General features: G+C 45.5%; 1 protein-coding gene across 2 annotated transcripts; it reads left to right on the top strand.

The window, feature by feature from the left end:
• Nucleotides 1-228: 228 nt before the first annotated feature.
• FGF16 (fibroblast growth factor 16) lies at nt 229-26,758 on the top strand. Of its 2 annotated transcripts, none has more exons than XM_035113551.2 (4): nt 229-791; nt 16,168-16,271; nt 23,163-23,401; nt 24,875-26,758. In XM_035113551.2, exons 1-4 carry the CDS (start codon nt 518-520, stop codon nt 24,966-24,968), a joined length of 711 nt encoding a protein of 236 aa, XP_034969442.1. In that variant the 5' UTR covers nt 229-517; the 3' UTR covers nt 24,969-26,758. The 2 variants fall into 2 exon arrangements, with proteins under 2 accessions (XP_034969442.1, XP_034969441.1); XM_035113550.2 differs by having other exon boundaries at nt 23,160-23,401.

Below are 26,758 nucleotides of genomic sequence, written 5' to 3'. Positions count from 1 at the left end.
CGGCTTCCTTCCTTTTCTTTTCTTTTTTTAAAGAATAATAAAAGAGGGAGTGAAACGTTCTCTTTCCTCCCCCCGCCCCGCAAAAGAGCCAAATGGATCGCAGAAGAGGCGCAGGGAGCAGGGGGGACCGGGGCAACTGCCAAGGGGGTATGCCAGTGAGGTGTGGCTTGCATTTAAATATCCAATATGTCAATGTAAGGGGAGTGTGTGTGTACGTATATAAAGTCCAGTTTGCATCGGATCGCCGGACAGATCCAGCAGCTATGAAAGGCGGCAGGACGAGGAGGTGGAGGAGGAGAAGCAGGGGGGGACGCGCTGGACCAGGCGAGCCGGCGCAGGCGGCTTGAGCTGGGGAGTTAGCAAGCGCAAGAGAGCGGCGGCGACGCCGGAGGAATCGCAGCCTCCAAGAGGGCAAGAGCTACTGCCCTCCGCTGGACCCGGAGCTCGCGTGGCTCGTTTGCTAGTACGTTCGGGCTTCCCTCCTGTCTCCTCCGGGCTTTGCGCCCCCGCGGTGGCCATGGCCGAGGTCGGCGGCTTCCTGGGCTCCCTGGATTTGGATTTGCACGGATTCTCCTCGACACTTGGGAGCGTGGCGCTCGCCGACTCGCCGGGCTTTTTAAACGAGCGCCTGGGGCAGATCGAGGGGCGGCTGCAGCGGGGCTCTCCCACTGACTTCGCCCACCTGAAAGGCATCCTCCGACGGAGGCAGCTGTACTGCCGGACCGGCTTCCACCTGGAGATCTTCCCCAACGGCACCGTGCACGGCACCCGCCAGGACCACAGCCGCTTCGGTAAGCCGCGGGCGGGGGGGCAGCGGGATTGGGAAGAGGCGTGCGCGGCGCTGAGCGCTAAACAAAAGCAGCGGCGGCACCAACGGCAGAACCTTGAGCTCCGTTTCCCCTCAAAGTTGTAGGGAGAGTTAGCTTGGGATGGAAAAGCGGTTGAGCATGGCGGGGCTGTAGGCGCAAGGTTGGGAGAGGGCATTGGCAGCAGCCCGAGAGGGGCGCCCGCTGGCGGGGGGGGCATGTAGCCCCTACCCGCCGCGTGGGAACTTACGCCCGCCTTTGCGCTCTGTGGAGCAACCTTGCGTCCCCTGTTTACAGCCTCTGTGCTTTGGTTCGCGTCCAAGCCACGTGGTCGCCTTTCCTTCTCCCAAACTCTTTCTTCTCTCTCGGTCCCTGAACCGAAAGACCCCGATTGGAATCTCCCCTCTCTCTCTCCCTCTCTGTTCCACCCCACCGCACCGCACCGTGTTGGTGGAGGAGTCTCCCGTTCCCTTCCCACTAGCGTCCCCACCCCCGTCTCGAAAGCAGGTGTCCTTTTTTGCTCTGCCGGATCTCTCGCGCAGTCACAATAGCCGCGGAGAGCTGCCTTTATGAACTTGTTCAAAGTGCCCCGCCGCCTTGTCCCACATACAGAACTAATTACACTAGTAATATAAATCATCCCGAGCATGGATATAATTAGAATGCTAAATAAATGCGCTCACTCCCCTGCAATGCCAGCATGTTAATTTTCAATTTCCTATTCTCCCACTGCTAAACCGTTTTGCAGGTGCACAAAAAATACTTTAAAAACCAGGCTCTTAAAAAAAAAACCCAACAAAAACAAAACTAGAACCAAAGAGAAGCAGGCTAGGAACATGTTTTCCACACACACACACACACAGGCCCATGCAGCTTACAATAGGGTAGTTTGGAAAGCTGAACAGAAAACATCAGTTCCTAAGTTTATTGTTCTAGCCAAAGGCCATGACAAACTTGTAGCTGTAGTATTAATAAGATAATTCATAACATAAGCTTGGAAAGCAGAGAAGAGGCAGGCAGGTGCTTTTGGGGAAAAACCCACCATTTGCACAATTTTAGACTAGGCACTTCTCTTCCTCTCGTACCTAGTCATTAAGGTCGCAACCCTATACCTGTTTGCATGGACATAAGCACCATTTGATGCACTCAGGCTTACTTCTGAGCAATATGTGTGTAGGGTTGTGCTGCAAAGGGAATTTGAAGCATGAATAAAATGTGGAACCAAACCAACTAAAAATAGTTTCATAACTTTACAACCTTCACATGAAATGAAGTTTCATGATGGTAGGAATGTGATCAACCAACCCTGTCCTTGGTTTATTGAATGCTGGGAATGCTTAGTAATTATTATTTTTAAAATGCATAGAAGAAAGTGAGGTGCAGAGAAAGGAGTGGGGTCTGAGAACCACAGGTGTCTTGCAGGGACTCTCAAGAAGGTCCAACGTGGAGACCTCAGCCATGCATCCAGCAAGTCTGGAATCCTGGGACAGCTGTGAGCACCACCCCTACCCTATTAAGATGTCCGCAGTGAAACCAGTTTTGTTTCTCTCTGTCTTGTTACACACTCATGCTCTGCAAGGAATTGGACACTTTAGAAATATATGAGTTGGTTAGGGGAAAGAAAAAAGGCTTATGGCCCTGTCCACCACCCACCAAGCTAAATGGTGGTTGCTCCCAAGTAAATGTGTACAGGATGTCAGCCTTACTATGAATGGTATCTGCTTGGTTGAATCAACAAGCAAAGCCCTAACCAATAGGTCAGTGGAAGGTACTAATAGGCACAACTAAACCTTGTTTAATTAGCTCCTGAAAGACATACAAGTAATATAATTTCCCTGTTCCTAGGAAGGAGATGGGTAGAAGAAATGCTGTGTACACCTCAGCTAGCTTTGACGCAACCTGGCTACTGCTAGCACCTCCATACAAACACACACAAATTCTAAACAAGCTATGGATTTTCTGCAGCTGCAGGTCAATAAACTGCGAGAGCAACCTTCAGTGAAATATGTTAGGTTTGTTGCCAAGGATTGGCAAGTAAGAGTCTAGAGCAGCTAGCTAGAGTTTAGGAATAAAGAAGAAAACCCTCCCTTTGTTCAGTGACAGCAACCCACTTTTTCGTTTGGTTTGCAAGCTGAGTTTGAAGAGTTAACTGTATGGTGCATTCAATAAACTGAAACATTAGCATTCCACAAGTGTTTCAAGCAGTTGGCATCCAGCTATGTAAATGAGGCCAGGCTTCTGATATAAAATATTATAGATTTCTGCTCCAGGCTTCTCCCAAAGGCAGTGTAAAATAAATAGTTATTTGTAGTAATTGGAGGGCAGAGCCTCAAGGGGGAGGGATCAAACTGGAATCCTCAGGTGTAGATCAAGTTGGCTTGAACTCTAGGCCTGAGAAACTCAGCACCTCAGAGACCTGGCATACTGTATTAAGTTTTTGCCCTTAGCCAATCATGAGCAATTAAATTCCGAAGTTTGTAGTGCATTCAGGCTTCAAGTGGCCTTTCACTCTTATTTTTTAAGAATAAAGCAAGTGGGGAGGATCTCAACAAATGTTTTGCACTGGAGAGTGGAACCTCCATGTTTAGAAGCAGATGCTTAGCATAAACAAATGAAGAGCCTCATGAACTTTCCATAGCCATCTTGCTGCCCACTGTTGAGAACAGGGTGCTGGATCTCAGAACCAGCAGGCTTTTTCTTACCTCCTTAGGGTGCAGGACACATTTTCCGCTGAGTATTCCTTTTGAAACCAGAAGAGGGACTTACTTCTGAGTAAATATGCTTAGGAATGTGCTGTCTCTTGTTCAGAAAATAGAAGCTAGTTCCTTAAGCACATTCAGCAAAAAGCCTCAGCCAAAGAAGGTAAGCTCTGCAACGCTTTTATGGAGGATGCTTCACCAAGTGTAGGGTTTCCCTTTGGAGCTGGATCACTGAGGCTAGCTAGCTGGCTGTCACTGGGGAAGACTTGGGCTGTGAGTTACCGGTAAGAAAATGGACTTCAAGAAGTTAAGCATGATGATTTGGGAGATGTAGCAATGCCCACCAACTTGGATGGGTTTAAAAGACATTTGGGCAAATTCTCAGAGGATAAGGCTATCAATGGCTACTAGTTATGGCAGACGTGGCTACCAAGATCAGAAGCATTATGCCTCTGGGGAACAGAAAAGGGGAGAATGCTGTTGTGTTCCTGTCCTACTCATGGGACTTCCCATAGGCAGCAGGTTGGCCGTGATGAGAAGAAGATGCTATACTAGGTGGTCTTTTGTCTGATTCAGCAGGGCTGTTGTGTTTTTATTAGCTACTGCAGAGTTGTGAGTTCAAATCCTGTGTGCAGAGAGACAGGCCCTGTTTCTTTAGAGAGAAGTGAGCACACCCACTTTGCATGCATAATGTCCCAAAGTAGTCATTGAGAGAAGCTGCTTGTTGGAGTACATGGTACTGAACCATGAGAATTGCCAGGCAACTTCATATATTCAATACTATGGATCTGCCATTGCTTATTACTACCCCTCAGGTAGTGTTACTTTACTTACCTATTAAGGGAAACTTACATGGAGAATCATTTGTGTCTGGATTCTGATTGCCTGGTACTCTGAGTAAGAGTCAGGGTAGTATCCCGAAGGATTGCAGAGAAGGCAGATCTGCAGCCACTTCTGGGTGGGAGGGCTAGAATGGGAGCCTGCTTCAACAAGTTGAAGAAGGTCAGGTGAAATCCATATGATGTGCATGCTGTCCCACATCCATTCATCCCAGAAGAAAGATAATCTGATCTGGTCAAGGCTTGATAAAAGGAAGGGTGGTGGTGATGGGTTCTGTGGACCAGGAGCTTTCAAACTTTCTAGCAAATCAGGTGCTTTCCAGATGTTGTTGTGTACAATTCCCATCAGCCCTATCCTCCATAGCTGTGCTGGCTGGTGCTAATGGGAAATTGTAGTTCAAAACATTCGGAGTGTGCCAGGTTGGTGAAAGCTGAGCAAGCTGTTGAGAACCCTTTCCACTTTGAATCCTGGTGCAGAGGATTATGGGAAGAGTCCTAGTGTGTCCAATCCAATCACTTTATTTCACCTTTAAGCTCATAACAAGAACAAGAACAAGGGCATGCACGATTTAGTTTACAGTTAATAACAATAAAATAAGTTAAAAGATATACAGAATTAGATAAAATTATAATAAAAGAATTTCAAATTACATATAACAAGTTCTAGTGTGTGCAGTGAATTCAGTGTTGGCCCTCACTTTTGCTCTGTGTTAACACCTAACACTTCTCTCCTGGAAAGTGGAAGGGAGGTCTTCTCATGGAGGAATACCTGGTACACTTCTGAGGAATCCCAAACACAGATTGAAAACCACTGCTGCAGATAGCCCAGTTGGCAACGGGGAGGGAAAGAAGGCTATGTATTGCAAAATAACCATGTGTCCCTTCATTTTTATTATTGACATGGTCAAGCACCCAAGAGTGGTTGAAGTGCTAACCAGCCCAAGCATAAACCACTATCTTATTCTCTCAAAAGCTGAGAAACCATCAGCAGAAGGTAGGAGGATAACAGGGATGTAAGATGCATAGTCTCACTGGCTCAAGTCCCGTAGGCTAAAATCCCACTGCCCCCTCTTGCCTAACCACCTGCAAAACTTCAGACCAGTATTGAATTCATTTGGAACGTCTTACAGCATTCCAACAGCCTGTGACAACCTTTGAGGTTTCACCTTGTTGTTGTTGTTTAGTCGTTTAGTCGCGTCCAACTCTTCATGACCCCATGCCAGGCACTCCTGTCTTCTACTGCCTCCTGCAGTTTGGTCAGACTTCGAGACCACTGTCCAACCATCTCATCCTTTGTTGTCCCCTTCTTCTTGAGCCCTCAATCTTTCCCAACATCAGGGTCTTTTCCAAGGATTCTTCTCTTCTCATGAGGTGGCCAAAGTATTGGAGCCTCAGCTTCAGGATCTGTCCTTCCAGTGAGCATTCAGGGCAGATTTCCTTCAGAATGGATAGGTTTGATCCTCTTGCAGTCCATGGGACTCTCAGGAGTCTCCTCCAGCACCACAATTCAAAAGCACCAGTTCTTCGGCGATCAGTATGGTCTAGCTCTCACTTCCATATACCACTACTGGGAAAACCATAGCTTTAACTATACGGACCTTTGTCGGCAAAGTGATGTCTCTGCTTTTGAAGATGCTGTCTAGGTTTGTCATTGCTTTTCTCCCAAGAAGCAGGTGTCTTTTAATTTTGTGACTGCTGTCCCCATCTGCAGTGATCATGGAACTCAAGAAAGTAAAATCTCTCACTGCCTCCATTTCTTCCCCTTCTATTTGCCAGGAGGTGATGGGACCAGTAGCCATGATCTTAGTTTTTTTGATAATGAGCTTCAGACCGTATTTTGCCCTCTCCTCTCTCATCCCCATTAAAAGGTTCTTTAATTCCTCCTCACTTTCTGCCATCAAGGTTGTGTTATCAGCATATCTGTGGTTGTTGATATTTCTTCCAGCAATCTTAATTCTGGCTTGGGATTCATCCAGTCCAGCCTTTCGCATGATGAATTCTGCATATAAGTTAAATAAGCAGGGAGACAATATACAGCCTTGTTGTGCTCCTTTCCCAATTTTGAACCAATCAGTTATTCCATATCCAGTTCTAACTGTAGCTTCTTGTCCCACATAGAGATTTCTCAAGGGACAGATGAGGTGATCAGGCACTCCCATTTCTTTAAGAACTTGCCATGATTTGCTGTGGTTGACACAGTCAAATGCTTTTGTGTAGTCAATGAAGTAGAAGTAGATGTTTTTCTGGAACTCTCTAGCTTTCTCCATAATCCAGTGCATGTTTGCAATTTGGTCTCTGGTTCCTCTGCCCCTTCGAAATCCAGCTTGCACTTCTGGGAGTTCTCGGTCCACATACTGCCTAAGCCTGCCTTGTAGAATTTTAAGCATAACCTTGCTAGCGTGTGAAATGAGCGCAATTGTGCGGTAGTTGGAGCATTCTTTGGCACTGCCCTTCTTTGGGATTGGGATGTAGACTGATCTTCTCCAATCCTCTGGCCACTGCTTCACCTAACCAGTTGCAAATCCCAGCACAACGTCACAGCCTGTGATGTTCATTTAACTCTGTAGACTAGCAGTGAGGAGCCTGTGGCCCCTCTGAACAATGCTGGACTAGTACTGTCTTTGGGAAGGTCCATAGCTCAGTGGTAGAGCATCTGCTTTACTTCCAGAAGTTTCCAGACTCAATCCATGGCATCTCCAGGTAGGGGTGGGAGAGTCCTCTGTCTGAAACCCCGAAGAACCACTGCCAGCTAGTGTAGACAGTACTGAGCTAAATGTACCATATTCCTGTGTTTCCCCTGCCTATTGGCCATGCTGCTTGGGAGTTATGGGAGTTGGAGTCCAGCAATATTTGGAGGGCCACTGATCCTGCATCACAGCTATGGCCACATAACAGTGATGTAATTTTGGGCTAAAAGCTGTAGTGCTCACTTCAGGGCATCCTCAGAAGGTTAATTAAGGGGCTACTCTAGAAGGAGCATTTAAGGTCTAGCAATCTAGGCTGCAGATGCACAAATTGGCTGTACCTCAAAAGTGTACAGTTGTGGTCCCAGTGTCTGTGCTTTGTCAAGAGCTGAGATGAAGCTGAACTGTCCCCAAGCCACGTTGCATTTCTTGAATGGCAGGTACCTTCGTACTTTGAAAGTGATATATGTAGAAAGCCACCTTCCACCTATCCAGACTTTTGGTCCATCTGTCTATCTACATTGACTGGCAGGGACCCAAACAGCATCCTTTCCCAGTCGCTACCTGGAGATGCCAGGGATTGGATCTGATCTCTTTTGTATGCAAAATCCCAGCAGTCCATTGCCTCAGTGTGGCAAAATGTGTACAATGATGTTAAGAGCCATTTCAAGAGCCTTCTCCAACCTGATGCCCTCCAGATGCTTTGGACTACAACTCCCATGAGCCACAGCCAGAGCAGCCATGCTCACATCAGCCCCAGTATCTTCTAGCTGTGCTGGCTGGGGGTGATGGGAGTTGCAGTCCGAAACATCTGGAGGGCACCAGGTTGGTGAAAGATGAATTATAATACTTTTCCATGTGTAAGTGGAGCTGGGAAAGTAGTCACTCTTACTTCTTAGTACCCCCTTTTAAAAATCCCATGCATCAGTTTCACAGTGGAAATGAACAAAGTAAAAAGAAGAAGAAAGAAAGCATATTATTCAGATAAAGCAATTTACCTTCATTCGCCCGTCATTTTTTTTTAAAAAAAAAGGTATTTGGCTTGCTGTTTAATGTTCCAGTTTTTCATACTCCTATTTTAGAAACTGAAAGCAGGATGGTTCATTAAGTATTTAGACTACTAGAGGTTTTGGAATATGTAGTTTGTAGGCAGCATAGTGTCCGGTGGCAGCACCACCCCTGCTAGGGCAAACACTGCAGCAAAGTTTTGCTGCATCAATCAGACACCAGTTATTGCCTTTGCCTGTTCTGCTCTGCCTTCATTGATGTCACCTGAAGCAGGTCACTCCCTCACCTTTTGCACAGCAGGGTCAGCCTTCTTTGTAGGTGAAATGGGAAGCTGTAGATTATACACACACACACACACACACACACACACACACACACGGAGGGGGGGGAGAGAGAGAGAGAGAGAGAGAGAGAGAGAGAGAGAGAGAGAGAGAGAGAGAGAGAGAGAGAGAGAGAGAGAGAGAGCACAGCCACACATACTTTTGGAGGCTCACCTTACATACAGGATGGGTTGGATCCAGACTAGAGTTCCATTCAGACTCATTTAAGGAGGATAAGACAATCAGTGGCTACTAGACATGTTGGTCATGCTGTGCCTTTACACCTGGAGGCAGCAATGCTTCTGAATACCAGGTGCTGGAAACTGAAGGAAGGGAGAGGGCTCTTGTGCCCGGTTCCTCGGTTCCTGTTTGTGGGCTTCCTTTCGAGAGCATCTGGTTGGCCATTGTGTAAAGAGGATGCTGGCCTAGATGGGCCACTGGCCTGATCCAGCAGGGCTTTTCTTACAAGAAATGGGACAGGGGTGGAATTCCCCACCCCACTTCCCACTTCCCCATGCCCTAATGGAAAACGTTCTGGGAGCCGCATGCTAGCAAGGGGGTGGGCAGAAACAGTAGATGTGACTCTTGCCTTTGTGGCGTAGGCTGCATTCCAGGCATGCAAAAGTCAGAGGTTTCTTATGCACCCATTACCACAACCCACCTCAACTGATGCATTATTGGAGAAATTCATGGAGGAGGGTACTATTGGTGGCTATGTCATGATGGGAGCTATGCTGTGCCTCCACACATTTGAAGGCAGTAATGCTTCTGAACAGTGGCTACTGGAAATCACAGGAGAGGAGAGGGTTCTTGGGCTTAAATCTTGCTCCTTGATTTCCCAATCAGGGACCTTGGCATCTTGGTTGGCCAGTGTGATTACAGGATACTGGACTAGATGGGCCACCCACCTGATCTAGCAGGCTCATCTCTATGTTCTTACTATTGCAGTTCAAATACACATTTCAGCCGTCAAAATTGTTTGAGAGAGGCCCAGAGCAGCGTTAGGCAAAGAGCATGGCCTCTGGGAAGTCCCGTGGGCCAGATAGAGAAGCCTGGAGGGCCACATTCCCTTGAGATTGGGCCTGAGATTCCCCTCCCCAGTTTAAATTCACCAAAATGACAACTTACCATTGCAGTTGTGATAGTCTGTGGTACATCATCAATAGGACTCAATGGCTTTGAGTATTTGGAGCAGTGGATACTGTTCCAACAAGAGGCCTTGTGGTGGGTGGGCCTTGAGTGAATTGTGCCAGGGAGTGTGTAGCTGGTCCAAAATGTTTGAAAACTGCTTTCCTTGCCTACCCCAGACCCTGATCCCCCAAACCATTAGCAGCAATTCTGCCTGCTCAGCAGGGCTTTGTGTGTGCTAGTGTGTGTTGGGTATACTCTTTGCTGCTGTTGAAGCTCTCCTGAGATTTTGCAGGCTTTGACATGGACACCCAGTGCACCTGTTTCCAAACAGTTGCCTGGGGGGGCAGTTGGGGGTGTGCGAGAGAGAGATTTAGCTGAAAATTTAGATTTGCAGATACTAGTACAACATGCAACATTGTTCTGAAGCCCCCTTGCCCGTGGATATGGCTGTACGAGGAGAGACAGGTGCAGGCAGCTGAAGTAATCTTTAAACAATTGTTTTAGTAGTATAACAATGACTGGCAGGCTGCCCTGCTCCAATGGAAGTTCAAAGATAATTCAGCTTTTCAGACATCAGAAATTCCAGTCAAATCTCACAGAATGTGATCTGGAGAGGCTCAAAAGAGTGAGTGGAATGAATATCTCCACCACAGAAGAGAAGACAAGAGCTGGAAAAACAAATCATGTTTGGCCACAGAAAACTCCCCCTTGCAAGCAGAAAGTGAATTCTTGACTGAGTCCCAACAGCCACTCCCAGGACTGGTGAACCCTGGGTGTTGGAGGCTTCCCTTGCAAATCGAGCTAGATAATGGCAAAATTCTTTCCCAGACACCATAGTTGGATTTGCATTGCTGTCATTCTTTTTTAAAAAAAATCTGAAGCAGGCTCCTCAGATGTCCAATTTTTTGAAGTTTTATGGCAGCTTTTGCCAGTCTATGTACTACCGGTACAGCTCCAATCAGCCCCAGGCCAAGACATAGAGTTGCAATTTATAGAGTTTCCTGCAAAGAAGGGTTTATGGTTAAACTGTTCCAGGAGGGGAATGAGGGGGGGGGGTGTGTTATCTATGAACAACTCTCTGCATCCTTGACAAACTACAGCTCCCAGAATTCTTTAGGTGAAGCCATGACTGTTTCTAGTGGTATCACAAGTCTTTAAATGTGAGATGTTAGTGTTGCCCAAGTGAACATGTAACTGTTTTTGATCTAGTTACAGGTAGGTAGCCGTGTTGGTCTGAGTCGAAGCAAAATAAAAAAATTCCTTCAGTAGCACCTTAAAGACCAACTAAGTTTATATTTTGGTATGAGCTTTCGTGTGCATGAAGGAATTTTTTTGATCTGTGATTCTTAATGCTCTTCTGTTTGCCAAATGTTTTAACTCTCCCTATTTTATCTGTAAGCTGCCTTGAGTCCCTGTCAGGATATAAATAATAATTATATTAATATATAAATAATATATAAATAATAATTATTAATATGTCTCTGCAGGCAAATGACATATAATTCTTAAACAGGAACCATTGGTTTTGATTTATTTTTTGTATTTCTATGCTGCTTTTCATTGAAATGAATCCCAAGGCAGCTTACAAGCATTTATGTTTAACAAATCAATATGGCCTTTATCACCCATAAAACAATATTAACAGCATTAACAAAATAGCAACTAAGAAAAATAAGCTCAGTGCTGTTAAGTCCATACACACATGCTCCACGCCCCATGACTTATAGTCTTCCACTCAATTCAATTCATTAAAATACATATAAAACACACATAATGCCCATTGTTAAAACAGCTCAGCCAGATGTTGTGCCAGCTGGCATCCTCGGGTAGTGGGCCATAGTGGAGATGGTGGGGCTCTTGGGCAAAGTGAATGTAGCTTGCCCAGGCACCATGGATGAGGAACTTGCCCACATTGCTCTTCATAATAGGGAGGTCCACTCCTACTCGAGGAAGTCCAAGACAAGCTTATTCCTCCAGAATGACAAGTCACAACTGCACTCTGTGTAGTGGCTGCCCACAAGATCCAGCAATGCCTCCATTAATAGTATTGTATCTAAATCACATTGTGCAAGGGTATTCATACATACATTAAATCACTGTCATAAAACTGAAAGGAAACAATAAACATCTGAGTGCAGTTTCCGTCCATCCCCCTCAAATTTTGATAAGCATGCCAACCTCAGTTTGTGTTCATAACAGGGAGGGATTTGTTGTTGTTGATGATGATGATGATGTTCTTAGTTGCAGCAACATCATCTTTCTATCTTAAGCTAGATATAGCTGTGTCTTCTCCACCTCAGTTTCCACCATGGTCTTCTTCAAATAGGTGCCCGAAAAATAATTACAAGCCCTTATAACAACAAAAACACTATAATCAGGCAGAAACTTCTAATTTTCAGTAACTTCACACCACACATTGTTTCAAATACATGCACACAATAACTTCACCACCAAACTGTTTCCAAGAGGCTCAGCAGCCTACGAAAAGGAAGCAACAGGCATGATCCTAGCTGTTATGAGGTAATACAGGCTAAAATAGGCTAATTGCCCATAATAGTGGTCACTCCCTGACTCAACTCTTCCACTGAGCATATTCAGCCTTGCTAAAGTGGTATATCTCATTGGATTATGAATGCACTAAAAAGCATCCTTGTGTGATGAGGAAACCTTGCCTTGTTAGGTGTCCTGATAACAAGGAAGCTACTGAATGCATTTGGCCAACTTAACCTCCCTGAGACTGTCTCAGGCAACATGGGATGGTCAGGCTTGAGTAGGTGTGCTTGGTGCACCTGAGGATGTTAGTACAGTGGGGCAGCATGTGTATGTTCTCTCTCCATACTTTAGTTCCACATGCCATGTTCTCTGGAAGGCATGTAGAGGACTTTCATTTCATCCTATCCTTCTGAGGCAGGAGAAATTCAATGTAGAATGTTCGCTCAGCACCATAGCATTGCCAACAAGAATTTCCGGGGTAGGGGTGCATGTGTCCTTTTTAAAGAGATGCATCATAGCATGTGTGAATACACAACCATCCTTCCATGCACTTAAACAGTACTTTACACGAAGGAAAAGCTTTATAAACAGTACCAAACATGCTTTAGGCATTTAAGGTTGTGGAAGGATGGGTGACATGGAACACTAGCCAATTGGGATTCGTGGTTGGGTACAACAGAGTTGAAGCAATACAGCTCAAACCAAATGCAGTATAGGGTATGTATGCAAGGCAAAGCTCAATGTGTTTCTCTCAGTGCAACTTCTGCAGCCAGAAGCATGAAAACCTTCTTTGCTGAAGAGTGATGTATTTAAAATGAATAAGTAGGGCATGTGCAGGCTTAAGCAACAAGGTGATACCATAATGAACATGGAGTGCAGCAAGGCAGTCACGATGACATACCTGTTCTATGTATAGCCATGACATCGTCCTTACACTTGAGGTCTTGCTAGTATGGCTTGTGAGCTCATGTGTGAGTGAGAAATGAACGGTTCTTCCAAGTGGTACTTTGAGAATCTTAGAGCTAGCAAAAAAGCATGTAAGTGATGTAACCCAACCAGGATGGGTCAAGTGTGCTTGTGAAGGGTTGGATGGACATTCTAGAGGCTCTATAAATAAATGGGAGGAACCATGTGACTATCACTGCTCTTCTCTCCCTGGCCTGTTCCCTTGCTGTTGAATGCAACCTCTCTGTGTGCTGTTAGCTGCAATTTGGGGTTCCTGTTTTGGAGGCCCCTTTTGGCCTCCATGCAAAAGTAGCAGTTCTGGCCCCCTCACTGCCATGTGTCTCTCTGGCCTACCACACCAAATATCCTCATGTCTGATGGAGCTACGCCTGTCCTGGCTGTACCTAAGGAGGTAGTGCAGGGTTTCCCAAACCTGGGTCTCCAGCTATTTTTGGACTACAACTCCCACCACCCCTAGTTAGCAGGACCAGTGATCAGGGATGATGGGAGTTGTAGTCCAAAAACAGCTGGAGACCCAAGTTTGGAAAACCCTACTTTAGTGGAAGGAATGAGGCTGGACCTGATGCTCTGGGCTGCCCCAGAGCTGCTCCCTACATTGAATACTTTATGCTATGATTACATGGACCCCACCTTTGGGAAACATAAGATGCACAACCACAAATCATAGAATCAAAGAACTGTAGTGTTGGAAGGGGTCCCAAGGGTCATCTAGTCGAACACAGCTAAGGAATCCCCAACAGATGGCCATCCAAACTCTGCTCAGAAACTTCTCGTCTCGCTCTCACTCTGGATGCTTCAAGTACTAGGAGCCATTGATAGCCCTCTCCTCCATGAATTTGTTCACTCTTCTGTTAAAGCCATCCAAGTTGGGCAAGCGGCTCATGATGCCCCTATACCTGCCTGACACAACATGGCAGCAACACACCCCTCTCCTCCTGGCCCTAGAAGGAAATGGGGAAATGGGGAAGGGGGAGGCTAAGGGATTACCTACCTGCTCCCCTGTGTTTTAAAATCAGGGGAGACAGGGAGGAAAAGAGAGGCAGCACTTACCAAGAGGGAGGTCCGCAGGATTCACCATCAAGGTCAGTGCCATTCTGGCATCAGTGGCAACAAGCAGAAGAACAGGGTGGGAGCAAGGCAGAGGGCCCACTCCTTTCCCAGCCCAGCCCAGCTCTGCTCACACCTCCACATTAGACCAGCTAAAGTCATATGCAAAGAAATTTGGTTCCACTTGTTGAGAAGCCTCTGGCTGACAGTACCAGCTAATGTTTCCAACAGCTGCTACAAACACCTGTGGAAAGCCCCCTTCCAATCCTCTTTCTGAACTGCTTCTACTCATTCTCCCTCACTATGTAACTGCCTGCCTTTTTCCTGGTTTTTGAGTAGTAGAGAGGAAAACAATTTACAAGCCTTCCTTGTTCTCTTAGCAGCTCTGAGTCCAAGAAGTGGGGTGCTATTGCAGGGAGGGAGAGAACTTGGCAGAGCCAAGAGAGGGTTGATAGGAGGTGAGTGACTGTAGCGACTTAGGAATTGCTAGCTGCTGTGGTCACTCAGAAGCTTTCACCCTTGTGGAATTCATTCATAGTCTTCTCTGTTGAACTGGCCCATAGCAGCTTAATAATCTGCTTTTATGCATTTGTGCAATTCTTACTCATTTTTTTAGGTTAATCTGTGTAGCATAAAAACAGATTGTTCCTCTTATTGTATTTGTGACTTTAATTATTGTATTTGTGACTTAATGTATTTCCTCTTTGTGGTATTTTCCCAAAGTGTTCAGTTTTTCATATGAAAAGTTGGTTCCTCCACCAAGACCTCCCCAATCCAAACAATATTATTATATCCACAAACTCTCTTTAATAAAGCTTCTCCAAGTACTGCTGGAAGAAATGGATTATACTGACCCGTTTTGTACTTGCTTCAGACCACATTTTGTCACTCAAGCTTGGTTTCTCTGATAGATAATCTTGATCAGAAGGGAAACCAGGAGGGGGAGGGGGAGTATGAGGATGTGTTGATTCTCCTTGATTTCAGTGGCTTGGGATACCCTCAGCCACCGAACCTTTCTGGACCAGTTCTGTGGGATGGGGTTGGGGGCATGATGATATGATGGTTCTGATCCTACCTGCAATGGTGGTTTGAGAAGGCAGTATTGGAGGATCTCTGCTGAATCCTATCCTATGGCACTTGTGTTATATTACGGCACTCTCTCCTCCTACCCTACTCCCTAACATCTGTATGAAGTCACAGAGTAAAATCACCTGAGGATTTGGAGAGAGGTGCCGCAAATATCCAGCTCAATTTCTTCTTGTCAGGTGAGGCTGTGAAGGTGCTGAACCAGTAACTGAATATGCGAATGGGCTGAAAGCGGGCCAATAAATTGAAGCTGAATACTATTAAGGTGGAGGCACTGTGGATATATGTGCTTTGGGTTTGGGGAAGTGGTGAACTAGGCTCTGATGCATATTGTACCACCTAACACCCAACACCTCTCCAAAGTAAGCAAATTCATAGCCCTAGTGCCAGCTTTGTCACTGGAAGCCCAGGTTGACTCAGTGACACAGCTTCAGCTGGTTCACCAACTGTGGCTGTTTCCAGACAGAGACAGTCTAGCCATGGTTATCCATTATCTGAAATCTTCCTGCCCTCAAGTTGACATGGAAGCTTCAAGTGATGCAGAATCTGGCTGCCAGACGTTTGATTGCCACTGTTATATTTCTTTGTATACCAGTCATAAGAAAATTTCATTGGCTGCCTGTTTGCTTCTAGGGCCAATTCAAGCTGCTGACACTTGCCTTAAAAGGCCTAAATAGCTTAGGGTTCAAATATCTGAAGGAACACCATCTTAAGGTATACTGTTGAGTGTTTATTTCCCCCAGGTACTGTCTTTATCAGAGCTACATTCTTCAGTCTCAGGAATGAAGGCTTTTTCAGCTGTGGTGCCCTGGCTATGGAGCTCCTTCTCAATAGAAGCCTTCCCGGCAACTTGGTGCCAGGCAAAAACATTTCTATTTGTCCAGGCTTTTAAAATTCTTAAGACTTAGCCATGTTCGTTTTAAAGATGATTTTTTTAAAGGATTTTAATTGTCCTTTTACTGTGATATGATATAAATGTGTTGTGAAGTCTGGATAGATTTTGAATGGTTTTATTTACTGTAATGATGTCCACCAAGAGTGGTGTTGCTTGCATTAAATAACTCTCAATTTTTAATTTCTTTTCAAAGGAATTTTGGAGTTTATTAGCTTGGCTGTAGGGCTGGTTAGTATCCGTGGTGTGGATTCTGGACTTTACCTTGGGATGAACGAGAGAGGAGAGCTGTATGGATCGGTAAGTGTTAGCCCTTCAGGCTTATGGAATATCAAATACTGTTGGAGTGGGTAACATTAAGGTTTTATTATGCCTTGATACTTCAATCTCTCGTGGCTCTGGCTTCCACAGCCACTCCGTTGCATTTGGGATCCCCAGCAACTCATTAGTAACCATGGCAAAATTATGGCACTGAAAATGAGCTGCAGCTATGAGTTGCAGAAGTAGGAGGCTCCACAAAAAGCGAACAGAAGTGTAGGGTCTTTTTGCCCACATTAAAGGTAGCCACCTATGAGGTAGGCAGTCAATGATCAAGTATGATGGGAGTTACGGCTCAACAACATCTGGAAGACTATTATCATTATTTAAGTTACAGGTAGGTAGCCATGTTGGTCTGAGTCGAAGCAAAATAAAAAAATTCCTTCAGTAGCACCTTAAAATAAAATAAAATAAAAACTTAGTTGGTCTTTAAGGTGTACTTAAGTAATTCTTTTATCATTATTTAATGTATTTATATCCCACCTTTCTCCCAAATAGGGATCCAATGGGGCTTACAACACTTTAAAATGTTATAAATTACAAAGTTTTTTGTACTTGACCAGTGGTCAACATTGCCCACACCTTCGTTTTCTATGCCCTGTCCAAATAAGAAGGGATTACAAGGAGGGAACCAGTCTTAACCATAGCTGTCAAGTTCTCCCCCTTTTTTAAGGGAAATTGCCTTATGCTGAATAGACTTCCTTGCGAGAAAAGGGAAAACTTGACAGCTATGTTCTTAACCTCTGTTGGGAGTGGATTCCACAATATGGGAGCAGACACAGAAAAGGCTCTCTCTTGTGCAGACTTCACGTGCATAGATATGGGGAGGGGCTGTAGCTCAGTGGTAAAACACCCAGGTCCCTGTCACTGCTTTAAAAGTAAGCACCACTACCTGCCTTGAGTTATGCCCAGAAACTGACTGGCCATTTGCTGTCCATTATTTGTTTGGGGAGTTTCTGGCAGACCCAAGTAGATCCAAGAGCATGACTGATATAGTGTGTCTCTTTTGAGGTTCTTGTCTTGTTTAGGAAAGCCATGAAACACAAAGCATTGTCAGGTCTGTGGGTATTCTGTGGTTATATTTAAATGCTGCATTAAATATCACCACCAAAGAAAAGCCTGATTTTGTGACTCAGGGTTCATCCACACTTACTGTATGTTTTGCCCTGTGCTTTCTAGGCACATGTATGTGTCCAAGCACTTTTTCTCTCTCTTTTTTTTGCCCTGCCACTTTCCCAAGGAAAGCCCACACTTTATCTCTGAATCAGAACAAATGGCAATTCGGGCTTTCCACAGAATGGTTTTCAGTGGTAAAGTTTTCGCAGGGAAAGGGCTGGGGCCCAAAAAAGTGCTCAGGCATGGCGCTTTAAAGTGTCTAGAAACATTGCACAGAAGAAAGTCTGGATGAGCCCTCAGTTAAAATGTGAACATTAAAAAAAGGTGCACATTTTTTCACTTGCATAATTTCCACTGCTGTTTTCTAATTATTTTGCTACTTATAGTGAACTATAAAAAGCCTCACACACAGCCAGTGGAAATCTTGTTCAGACACACCTCTGGGCTTCTGAGACTTCAGTGAACACATTTTGGCATATCTTCCCAGTCATCTGGGTCAGAAACATTGGAAAAGTCGAAGCTGGGACTCTAGGAAGTTCTATATTCTGCACTACCCTATAATTGTGACATGCACATGGACCTGGCTATCGCTTGGATGCGCTCTGCTTTGGAGCAGCCCACAATTTGGACCGGAAATTTGCCAGTCTTGTTATGGATCTTTCCTGCTCAAATTAGAAAAGAAGTTCAAATGCTCACCTGGGTGTCTTGATAATGCTAATCTGATTTAAAACCCAATTCCAAATCAAAGTCCATTCAGACTAATTATAGTATCTGATTACCCCTCTGTGATGTGCTCTCTTGGCAGTCTCAACAGGAAAGCCAGCCCCATGCTGATTTCCAGTTGGATAATTCCATGCCATAAAAAATCTCTTGACACATACAGGATTCTTACTGGATTCTGCTTTATGGCATAACACTGCAATGCCATTTGATGGGTTGGCATTGGAAAGTTTCATATTTAGCTCTTTCTGCAGCAGAAAAAGATTTTTAAAGACCAAACTAAACGCAGTCATTTTGACATGATCTGGTTGTCATATATCAGCAATGTAAAACAGAAGTGACATTAATGTCAGACCTCCAGCCACTTTCTTAGGGAGAGGCTGTCACAGATAGATGAAGCCTTGGCGATACATTCAGTGATTCAGTTACTTGACAGCGTCCCTGCTCAGTTTTCTTTCTTATATGTTCTTTCATTTTATTAATTTCATAAAATATATATACTACTTGATTGTGCGTGTGGGACCCTCAAAGTGGTTTACTAAAATGGATAAAGCAGTAAAATTATGAGTAAGAAAGAATGACAACAATAAATAAAAACTACAGTATCTAAAAGTTAACAATACACTAAAAACAGAATGTTTTCAGAAGGTGTCAAAAAGAGTATGATGACGATGCCTTCCTGGTGTCAATAGGCAATGTGTAGTTGCAGATAGGGTTGCCAGACTCAATAGAGGACAGGACTTCTGTGCCTTTAATTGCCCTGCTCTCTTTTGAGTCTGGAAACCTTAAAGAGAAACCAGCAGACCCTTTGTTTAATTTCCAAGCAAAGGGTCTTCTGGTTTCTCTTTAAGGTTTCCAGACTCAAAAGAGAGCAGGGCAATTAAAGGCACAGAAGTCCTGTCCACTATTGAGTCTGGCAACCCTAGTTGCAGAACAGGTGTTCTATGGCAATGGAAGTGGTTCAGTGGGCAGATATGGGGGTAAAGCAAAACTGAGGTATATGTAACTGGTGTGTGTGTGTGTGTGTGTGTGTGTGTGTGTGTGTGTGTGTGTTCTGCAGCTTTCCTTAAAATGTCATTTTATTATAAAGCCAATAAAATATTCTACAAAATAAAATAACCCACCGACACCAAAATGTTCAGCATTTGCAAATGTTCACCATGATGGACACAAAGCGGCATCTTGCACAGGATGGAACATAGTAAGCTGTAGTTCCAACCAACCAAATGTTTTCTGCTTTGAATGGCAGAGGCTCTCCAGGATCTGACACAGGAGCCTTCCACATCACTTGCTATCATTTTGCAGTTGGAGGTGCCATTGATCAGGGACTTTTCTGGATGCAACTGCATCATTGCTGGTGTGCGATTATGTTGAAGCATGTTATGAAGGAGCAGGTTCTCAGACACGACTCGCCACAGGCTCACACGGCCACTAGTCCACACACGTTGGCTTTCTCCCTCGTGGCTGCCATGGTGAAGAGGCCTAGTTTGTATGGCATGTACAGTGGTGATTTTCCAACTGTCTGGCATGGGTTCCTCCATGAGATGTGTAGAGAGCCAATGTAGTATCGTGGTCAGGGTGTTGGACTAGGGCCTTGGAAACCAGGGTTTGAATCTCTACTTGGCCCTGAAGCTCACTGGAGTTGACCTTGGGCTAGTCACTGCCACACCCTGAGCTCCTTGTAGGAAAACGTGGGATATATATATATATATATATATAGAGAGAGAGAGAGAGAGAGAGAGAGAGAGAGAGAGAGAGAGAGAGAGAAACAGCAAGCTTCCCTGAAATAAAGGTTGCTAGCCACAACTCCTCTTCTGTCACAGAGCATTGCAAGAGTTCTATCATGCTTGCAGTCCATACAGAGCACCTCACACCATCCAAGGACACCTCCCCAAATAGGAAAATAGCAATTTGCCTTACACTGTCAGATTGCTGGTCAGTTTAGCTCAGCAATGTCCACAGTGCATGGCAGCAACTCTACAGAGTTCTAGATGAGACGCTTATAGCCCTACCTGGATGTGCCATTGGGGATTGAATCTGGAACCTTCTGCATGCAAAGTATATGCTTATGACTGAGCTATGCTTCTCCCCACTCCCCACCCCAAAAAATAATTAGAAACATAGTTGGTTGCCTTAGCCCAAGTTAGGCCATAGCTCCAATCCAGCTCAATATTCTTTACATTGACTGAATGTTGGAAGATTCAGGACACATAAAAGTACTTATTCACTCAGTGCATAAATGGTCTCAGCCCTGTATAACTGAAGGAGCATCTCCACCCCTGTGTTCAGCCTGGACACAGAGGTCCAGCGCTGAGGGCTTTCTGGCGGTTCCCTCACTGTGAGAAGTGAGGTTGCAGGGAACCAGGCCTTCTCAGTAGTGGCGCCCACTCTGTGGAATGCCCTCCCATCAAATGCCAAATGGATAAACATCTAGCTGACTTTTAGGAGACATCCTAAAAGCAGCCCTGTAGAGGGAAGTTTTTTTTTAAAAAAAAAGTTTGATGTTTTATTATGTTTTTATATATTTTGGAAGCCGCCCAAAGTGGCTGGGGCAACCCAGTCAGATGGGCGGGGTACAAATAATAAAATAATTTATTACTATTATTAATAAAATATGGAACTCGCTCCCACAGGAGGCAGTGATGCCAACTTGGATGGCTTTAACAGAAGACTGGAGAAATTCAAGGAGAAGAGGGCTATCAATGGCTACTAGTACTTGAAGCATCCTGGAGTAAGGGCAAGGCAAGGAGGAAGGGTGAAAGCGAGAAAGATGGGAAGCTTCTCCCACGTTTGATCTCGCCACGTCACCCTACACATATACATCATACACTCTATAGTCTGATAGGGGACATTTGCACGCGTGCCCTCGAGCCTGTGCCTCCAGCGGGGGGCGGTTTCACCAACCCCTAGGTACGCCTCTGCTCTTACTGGTAAGAGCTCTCTGGGATTTCATGCTCAACCCTACCAAGAGATGCTGGGGACTGAACCTGGGACAAAGCAGGTGCTCATGTAAGAGGATCCTTGTGGAAAAGTATGTGGGAAGGATTCCCTTAACACTGTGGGGCAGGCAGTAGCATGGCCAGCAGTATATTGTGCAAGGGAATACCAGTCAAGTGAATGGTTTTCTTAAGCCCAAAGGTTAGGAATCTTCTTCCATCCAAGGGCCACATTGCCGATGGGCAAACTTCTGGGATGCTGCATGCCAGAGATAGGTGGAGCCAGAGGCAAAAGTGGATGGAGGAACAGATGTAACTCTTAACCTAAGCCAGCCAATGCACCCATCCCTCTCATCTAGGCAAGCAATAGTTCAGGGGGCACATTCTAGGTAGGCAAAAGCACCTGAGCAAAGTATGGAGCAGGACCAGTGAGAGGATTACAACAGTGTGCCCAACTCGAGATCAGCCTGCCCCCCAGCCATCGAAAAGGACACTCCTGTGAGATGTTCTCTTTGCAAGGGGAAGGCAATAGCTCAGTGATAAAAGCAACTGCTTTGCCTGCATAAGGTCCCAGGTTCGATACCCAAAGCCATTTCCAGATATGGCTAGGAGAAAATCCTGCTTGAAACCCTGGAGATCTGCTGCCAGTTAGTGCAGACAACTAACTGAACTGGATGGACCTAGTCTAGCAGTGTTCCTGTGAAGTCCCATGCTCAGATTAAGCCAGTACCATTGACACAAAAGGATGACTAATTCTGAAGGAGCTGAATCATCGTATCAATATCAGTCAACTATTCCTGGGCTTAACTATTTTAGGGATGTGACCTCAGGATATCCTTACTGCCTTGGGGCATGACCTCAGCCCATGGTTATGTTGCTTCTCGGAATCCCTGTGCTCAGACGGAACCTCTCAGGGTTGTTTTGCTCTTCTCTCTGCAGCAAAGTCCCTAGGAATTAAACCACTGCTATCATTTGCTCTCTAGGGCTCCTACTGAGGACCATTTGCCATTAGCCTTGGTTCTCCTAAAAAGCTTATGAGGTGCTACTCCTGTTTCTCGGGGGCTTATTTGATGAAAAGCTCCTCCATTCAAAGTCATTTATAACCCTTCATTCAAACAAATCCAGATGTCAGGGAGAATGGAGTCATGGAATCATAGAACTATTGAGTTGGAAGAAACCCTAAGGATCATCTGATGCTAGCACAGTGGCCTTCTTTCCATGCTACCTCTCCATGTGCAAAGTCAGCCCCACTGTGTTCTAGCTGCACAGGGTTGCAGCTTGGGGCACATAGGGATTGCTGGGGAAGGACAAATGCAGAGTATCTCATGGGCTATGGCACCCATGCTGCAGATAGACAACAGAGGATGGATACCACTTTCCTGCCCTGCTTGTAAGCTTCCACAAGGCAGCATGTGTTCAGGGGCAGACCCTACACTTTGCATGTCAAAGGTCTCAGGTAGCATCTCCAGGGTAGCGAGTGATGAGGGGCTGCAGCTCAGTGGTGGATCATCTGCTTTGCACACAGAAGGTCCCTGGTTCAATCCCAAACATCTCCAGGTAGGGCTGGGAGAGGCTTCTGCCTGAAACCCTACAGAGTCAGTATAGGCAATACTTTGAAAGCCAATGTGGCATAGTAGTTAGAGTGTTGGATTAGGGCCTGGGAAACCAGGGTTCAAATCCCTACTCGGCCATGAAGCTCACTGGGTGTGATCTTGGGGGTTGGTCACTCCCTCTCTGCCTAACCTACCTCACAGGATTGTTGTGAGGATTAAATGAGGAGCGGGAGAACCATGTATGCCACCTTGAGCTCCTTGGAGAAAAAGGTGGGGTATAAATGCAACAAACAAACAAGGACACACAGAGCCTGAGACCCTGGAGAGTCACTGTCAGAGTAGGACCACATTGCCCAAGATGGAAAGGACTTTATAAACCTTGCTTCTTATATTCAAACAGCATGCTGAACAAAATGGGTCTTTGGGTTGATCCAGCAGGGCTGCCCGTGTGAACAGAATGGTTGTAGATTATTCTTCATAAGTCTTTTTCTCCCCCCTCCCCTCTCTCTCCCTGATCCCCTCTTCCACCCCACCTACACACACAGAAGAAGCTGACAAGGGAGTGTGTTTTCCGTGAGCAGTTTGAAGAAAACTGGTACAACACTTACGCTTCAACCCTCTACAAGCACTCTGACTCCGAGAGACAGTATTACGTTGCTTTAAACAAAGATGGCTCTCCCAGAGAAGGATACAGGACTAAGAGACACCAAAAATTCACTCATTTTTTACCAAGGCCTGTGGACCCTGCTAAGATCCCTGCAATGTACAGACATCTCTTCCACTACAGGTGATGTTCTCTGCAGCTTGAGCAGCCATTGTGTATATATTTACTTGGGTTTCCAAGGTTTCTGCCAGGACGCTCCATCCCATAGCCATCCCATCGTTCTTAACAAATCTGGATACCAGATAGAGGAAGCACTGCCTATTCCTTGGAGTTTTCTTTCCTTTTCTTTCCTTTCTAAAGGTATTATCTCGAGGTTGAGTTTACTCCTGTGGCAGGTGAGGATAGGTGCAGGGTGGGAGCAGAGCTTGGAAACCCCTACATAAAACCATTCATTAGTTCAATTACTCTCTTTATCTGGTGGGCTAAGAGAAGGCAAAAATTGACACGGGGAGAAAAGATTATTTCTGAAATGACAACCACCACTGCCAGCACCAGTTCCCAACCACGCGGCCATGGTGGCCACACCACAGAAGACCACAGCAATGACTTGTGTGTACTGCTCACAGGCTTCGAATGGTTATTAAGTGGGTCCACAGAATGGATGGGGCCTCTTCCTATTTGACACTCGGATTCTCTTGAGGTGGCCCTAACGGACTCGCTCTATGTTGCTAGGCCAGAACTCCTGACTGTAGGCTCTAGCTGATAAGACTTCCATAGTGGGAAAATGGAGGGCAGAATCTAGAGTATCCAAACCAAACCTTACATCTGGCAATCCTGGGTCCAGAGGGACATGGAGGGGGGGGACGTTGTGTGTGGGCACACGTGTGCATGTTTCCTGCTGTTGGAATAGGAACAGAGGAGGGTGGGCCAAGGACCTTAACATTCTTAACACAATCCTGTTCCTAAGGACAAAAATCTATTTATAAAATGTATATGATATTTATTTTATATATTTATTTATTTCAAAAAAAATTGCTATTTTTAAAATGAGAGATATTATGGCCCAACTTTTATCAGGAAGGGTAAGGTCCTATTGGAATAGGAGGGAGGAGAAATGAGTTTTAAGAGCTTTTTGGCAATAAAATTGTCTTTATATATTGCGGGTGGCTTGCTAATTTATTCCAGTCACATCCATTGTTAATTATGAGGCCCCTCCAGATAACTTTTCTTCTTCTTCACACGCATTCAAGATGAGTTGTTCTTTTAATGGGATCGATACTCCCACGTTCATAGATTCATGGAATTGTAGAGCTGGAAGGGACCCTGTCATGGACTGGCTAGACAAAGAGAAATGGTGGGAGGTACCAGCTGGGGAACCTCCAAGGGAAGAAGGCTCAGAGTCCAGGGAGTGGTGGTGGGACTATGGTATGTGGTCAGAGGGAGAAGATGGAGCAGACCGGGAGGAGGAGGTGTCAGGGGCTGAAGAAGTAACAGGATTTAGTTAGCAGGGAAAGGCTGTGGCAGAGGGCAGTCCAGAATCAGAAGTGGAAGCAGGAAAGGAGGGGGTCAAGAGGCAGAGATGAGGCAGGCTGCTGAAGAAGCCAGGGGGTCTCCCCCTTCTGCTGCGACCAACTCCCTTCTCCCCTGGTCTCCCAGGACCCGAAGAGGTATGAAGAGGTCGGAGCAAAGACGGACGCGCCGGCGTTGTCTCAGATTGCTCAGGAAGGACCCAGGAGAGGAGGAGACTTAGTCAGCTGTGGGAAGGCGGGGACCTTCAGGATTCACAACTGCCTTATAGGGGCAAAACCTACCAAGAAGAGTTGCTGTGCTCATTAGGCCTGGCACTCCTGAGCAGGCCTTGTCTCTAATAAAGAGTTAACTTCACTTACTCTGTGTGATTTATTGCTGGCTGGCTTCCAGACACCCTAAGGGTCATCTAGTCCAATACCCTGCAGTGCAGGAATCACAGCTAAATAATCCCTGACAGATGGCCATCCAAGTTCTGCTTAAAAACCTCCAAGGAAGTAGAGTCCACCACCTTCCAAGGTAGTCCACTCCACTGTAGAACAGCTGTTCAAGTTGATTTGCACCCTCAAAACTTTCAGGATAGTCACATTACATGAGTAGCAATCCATCTGTGAACCAAAGCCTTTCAGCAAATATCCTGAAATATTTCACTTAATAAATTATCCAGGTTTTAGAATATGCCTCTGTTGCACTATAGCATCTTGGCAACATCCTGATTTGAAGTTGCTTCCTTGTGGTTTAGCCACTCCCACATACTTCCTGTGGCTGTTGTTCTTGCGGAACTGAACAAAGGTTTAGCACAGCAATTGCAGCCCAAACATTAAGACTTAAAAAGTGGAAGTATGGTGCTGGCATGCTGTCACAATGTAAATCATTTACACTTAATTGAAAGAGGTGTGGAGACGAAATTGCTGCCCACCTGCTGTCTTTTGCTGCTTGGTGGAAGCTTGGGGACTTTGGTTGTGTGTGGAGTAGTGGTGGGGGAGAGATTCAATTCAGTCCACACCTTAAAAGCAAACCGACCTGATATGAACTTCCTGAAGCAATATGAGAAGCAAAAGACAGCCAGGTTTTGAAATTGACACTTCTCTGAATTTTGCAAGGCAGTTTCGTCAGTCAAGTAACCCGTGTGAAAATGCATACAGCTAGGAGGAAGTGTGCATAAACATGCAAGGACGCGTGAAAATAACATACAGAAAATGTGTTATGTATGGGGAAACCGCTTAATAAAAATGTGCATATCAGATAAATTTGGATAAATTTGCCTTCAAGTGAAAAGGATGGGACAAAAATCACACAGTGGTGCTTGTGGAGAATGGAGTTTAAGACTGGAAGAATAATACTGAGATATGGAGAGAAACCAAGGTTATCAGTCACATATCCATTGTCAGGAGGGTCAAGAGGAAGCTGATCCCGTTAGGGTTTTGTTTTGTTCAGGGAAAGTGAAAGTAGCCCAAGCAACACACATAGCAAGGGGAGGGCTGTGAGGGTGAGTGGAGAAACAAGGGTGGTGTGTGCGCTGTGGGTGGTGTGTGCAACTGAGTAGTGGGGACCAGACAGGTCTTTTCCTCCCTCTCTCCTTTGCCTGCTCAGCTGCAGGGTGCAATGAGCAAAGGAGAAGAAGCCAGATCTCTTGTTGCAAATGAGAGACAAGAGTAGCACGAGGGGCAGCTTCAAGTGAGCAGGGGTGGCAAGACATCACAGTGCAACTAACAACTGCTGTGGGGAGGAGGAGGTGAGAGAGGTCAGGTGACAGAGACAGAAATGGTGCCATAAGAGGAGGAAGAGGAGGCTAATGCAATAGTGCAGGAGAAACATGGCGGTGTCAAAGAACATTAATGTCTCAATAGAAGGAGCAGGCAGCCCAGTACAATTATAAATTCGCACTGGGAGCATACACCAGCAATAAGACACCTACCTGGATATGCTCTAAGACCATAAAAAGAAGCATAAAGAACAGGAGTAGAACAACCAGTTAGCAAGTAAGAGAGAAAATAAGATACTGCAGAAGAG

The sequence above is a fragment of the Zootoca vivipara genome, chromosome Z (genome assembly GCF_963506605.1).
Source record: "Zootoca vivipara chromosome Z, rZooViv1.1, whole genome shotgun sequence".
Taxonomy (NCBI): domain Eukaryota; kingdom Metazoa; phylum Chordata; class Lepidosauria; order Squamata; family Lacertidae; genus Zootoca; species Zootoca vivipara.
This window is presented reverse-complemented; position numbering and strand designations above follow the sequence as displayed.

Bases quoted from the DNA above. Each gene is read 5' to 3' on its own strand.
- FGF16 (XM_035113550.2), top strand. From the start codon at position 518: ATGGCCGAGGTCGGCGGCTTCCTGGGCTCCCTGGATTTGGATTTGCAC. The intron at 792-16,167 runs GTAAGCCGCGGG...TTCTTTTCAAAG, and splicing joins CCAGGACCACAGCCGCTTCG to GAATTTTGGAGTTTATTAGC. The intron at 16,272-23,159 runs GTAAGTGTTAGC...CTACACACACAG, and splicing joins GAGGAGAGCTGTATGGATCG to AAGAAGCTGACAAGGGAGTG.